General features: G+C 35.2%; 1 protein-coding gene across 1 annotated transcript; it reads right to left on the reverse strand.

Moving 5' to 3' along the window:
* Positions 1-342: 342 nt before the first annotated feature.
* LOC136795722 (uncharacterized) lies at positions 343-807 on the reverse strand. Its single transcript, XM_067047235.1, has one exon. The coding sequence runs from the start codon at positions 805-807 to the stop codon at positions 343-345; it is 465 nt and encodes a 154-aa protein (XP_066903336.1).
* Positions 808-2,549: the final 1,742 nt, after the last annotated feature.

Consider the following 2,549-nt stretch of genomic DNA (forward strand, 5'->3'; position numbering starts at 1 on the left):
AAAGAAATTTTACTTTTTAAAAAGCTATATCTCAAGAACTATTGGACGTAACTAACTCTTTTATGACTTATATTTCAACAAATTTACTCTTCTTTAAATAATGTTCTCTTAGATTTTCTAGTGTTGTTGGTAGTTTTTATGATATAGAGCTCTGAATGAAAAATTAATGTTTTTTGAAGGTTTTGAAACAGCCGCTATTTTTTATTCCCCCCACCTATACTTGGCAGACTCATTAATTTCGACTATTAATTATACATAGTTTTCATTAAAGTAATCAAAAATTGGGGTGAGGTAACTGCCTTTTTTTCTTCCCGCTTGCTTGTACTAGCAAGACTGGGCGTACTATCGTCTTATAAAGACGAAGCTTTGATTTTGTGGAAAGAGCTCTGCTCTGGAACTAAAATAGCAATGATTTGTTGCTATGATCCTCCACCGAATCTCTTGTTCAGGTGCGTTGTCTTGAGTTACCAATGAGCCAAGATATACAAAAACATTAGTCTTCTCGAATTGGCATTCCTCGAAGGTTACCTCCTCTCCAGGCATAGGCACCTCTCCCGTAACCACATATTTTGTTTTTTCCGCATTGACTTCCAAGCCAAGTCTTCTCGTAGGACGAACCAGAGCAAAGAAAACGTCTGATAGAGCCTGGAAAGAACGTTCTATGATATCTATATCATCCGCGTAAGCCAGAAGCTGTTCGGATCTATTAAAGATGTCATTGGTCTGAATCCTAGCATCTCTTACTGCCTTCTCGAGTGCAATATCAAAGAGAAGGCAGTCAAAGGCATCTTCATGGCGTAATCGCATTATTGAGGGGAATTCCTCCGATCACTCTTCATCGATCTAAACCATGCAACTTTAAAAACAACTAAATACTAAATAGACTTTAAGATTTGGTTTTTATTTTAAAATACAATATGTTACATCGACATAGAAACAAACTAGGAAGTACTCAGCTGAAGACTGAAGTTACTTCATGTCTTAAACCTAATGAATAAATTCCAAACCAACCCTTAGGGCTGCATATAAATCCATAAAAGAAGACTAGAAAGGAGACGTTAGACTGTTAGAGGAAGACTATGTCCAATCAAATTTTGTGTTGATAAGAGGTGAGGACACAGAGAATTCATCTTATTCGGTATCCTAAAGTTAATAGGAGTTTTTAAGGAAGAGGATCTTATACCGTATAATATCGCAGATACATTGGACAATAGTGGGGGTATAAAATCCAAGTAAGTTGGGGAATAAAATCTATAAGGAAGAATGGAATATTAGTGACTGTGGACTGACTTACCATACATTGAAATTAAAAATAATTTATTATTCTGGGACTAGCTCCCATAAGAACAATCACAAAGTTAATTTTAATTTTATAATAGCATATATACACAGAAGAAAAAAAAATTAAAAAAACTAACTGGCTAAATACATAAAAACAAAACAAAAAGGTAGTTACAAAATATTTATACTATTATAATATTGGGTAAAAGGTAATTAAATAGAAGGGTTTTTAACGAGGGAAGGGTTGGTACAAGACCCTTGCTGGAGGGAATGGAGTTCCTGAGATATGCTCGAGTAAAAAAACTATTTATCATACAAAGCAGTTCGGTGAGGTGGAGGTGTCAAATAAACGGGACCTGGTAGTACGAGATTGGACTAAGGATTTGAATTGCTGGTTTTCTAGGATATAGGAGGTAGATAGAGCCACTTCAGCTCGGCGTAATACTGGGTTAAATGCGTATCTCTGCTAATCCCGAAAAAAATTATATAAAAACATAAGAGAGTTGGACAAATGTGGGTATTCGGTGATGTTACGACATGTACCTGCCTGATGGCCACTTCTTGCCTTAAGTAGTGATAAAATTGAAACATGAGACTAGGTTAAAGAGACAAAGAATAGGTCATTTCCTCTGGTTCCAAAGCGGCCTGTTAGGTCAACCTAAATAGGCCATGTGGTCTTAAGAACAATTATATAATTATATTGGAGGAAGATAGTTGACCGTATGAAGCAGATTGGAGGAAGATAGTCCGGGATAAGAATCAGCCCTGACGAAGCCCTCCAAAGTGGGGCGAAACGTTGGTTGTCAATAAATATTTTTTGTTACTATTTTGAAACCTTTACTGACCGCCACTTGGACTATCTTCCTCCAATATATAATTATATGTTAACAAGTTGACAACGATTTGTTGTTTCAGCATTAAACCGTTAGCTAGGATATTTATTTATTTTTTTCGTATCCTTCATTGAAATAAAAAATTAGTACTTCATACATATATAATATATGAAATGTACTATATGTGCACTTTACTGAGTCTTCTCCCTTTGATTGCCCTGTGGCATTATAAGGTGTTGATATGAGTCCAGTTTAAGTGGTTTAGTCTAGCTATAGCCTATAGCTTAGGATTTTATTTATTTGTTGACATTTACAACTGTATAAACAAATACAACCAGTAAATTTGATCATAATGACATAATGATTTGATACAGGATGTAGAGAAACTACCCAGTAGTAGAACTCTAAAAACAGTTTACAATATAAGGTCACGAG

Source organism: Halyomorpha halys, unplaced genomic scaffold, assembly GCF_000696795.3.
Source record: "Halyomorpha halys isolate HHAL.00 unplaced genomic scaffold, Hhal_1.1 Scaffold1148.1, whole genome shotgun sequence".
NCBI classification, from domain to species: Eukaryota; Metazoa; Arthropoda; class Insecta; order Hemiptera; family Pentatomidae; genus Halyomorpha; species Halyomorpha halys.

What these genes read in the sequence shown, in the direction of transcription:
- LOC136795722 (XM_067047235.1), bottom strand. Translation starts at nt 807, where the DNA reads ATGCGATTACGCCATGAAGATGCCTTTGACTGCCTTCTCTTTGATATT.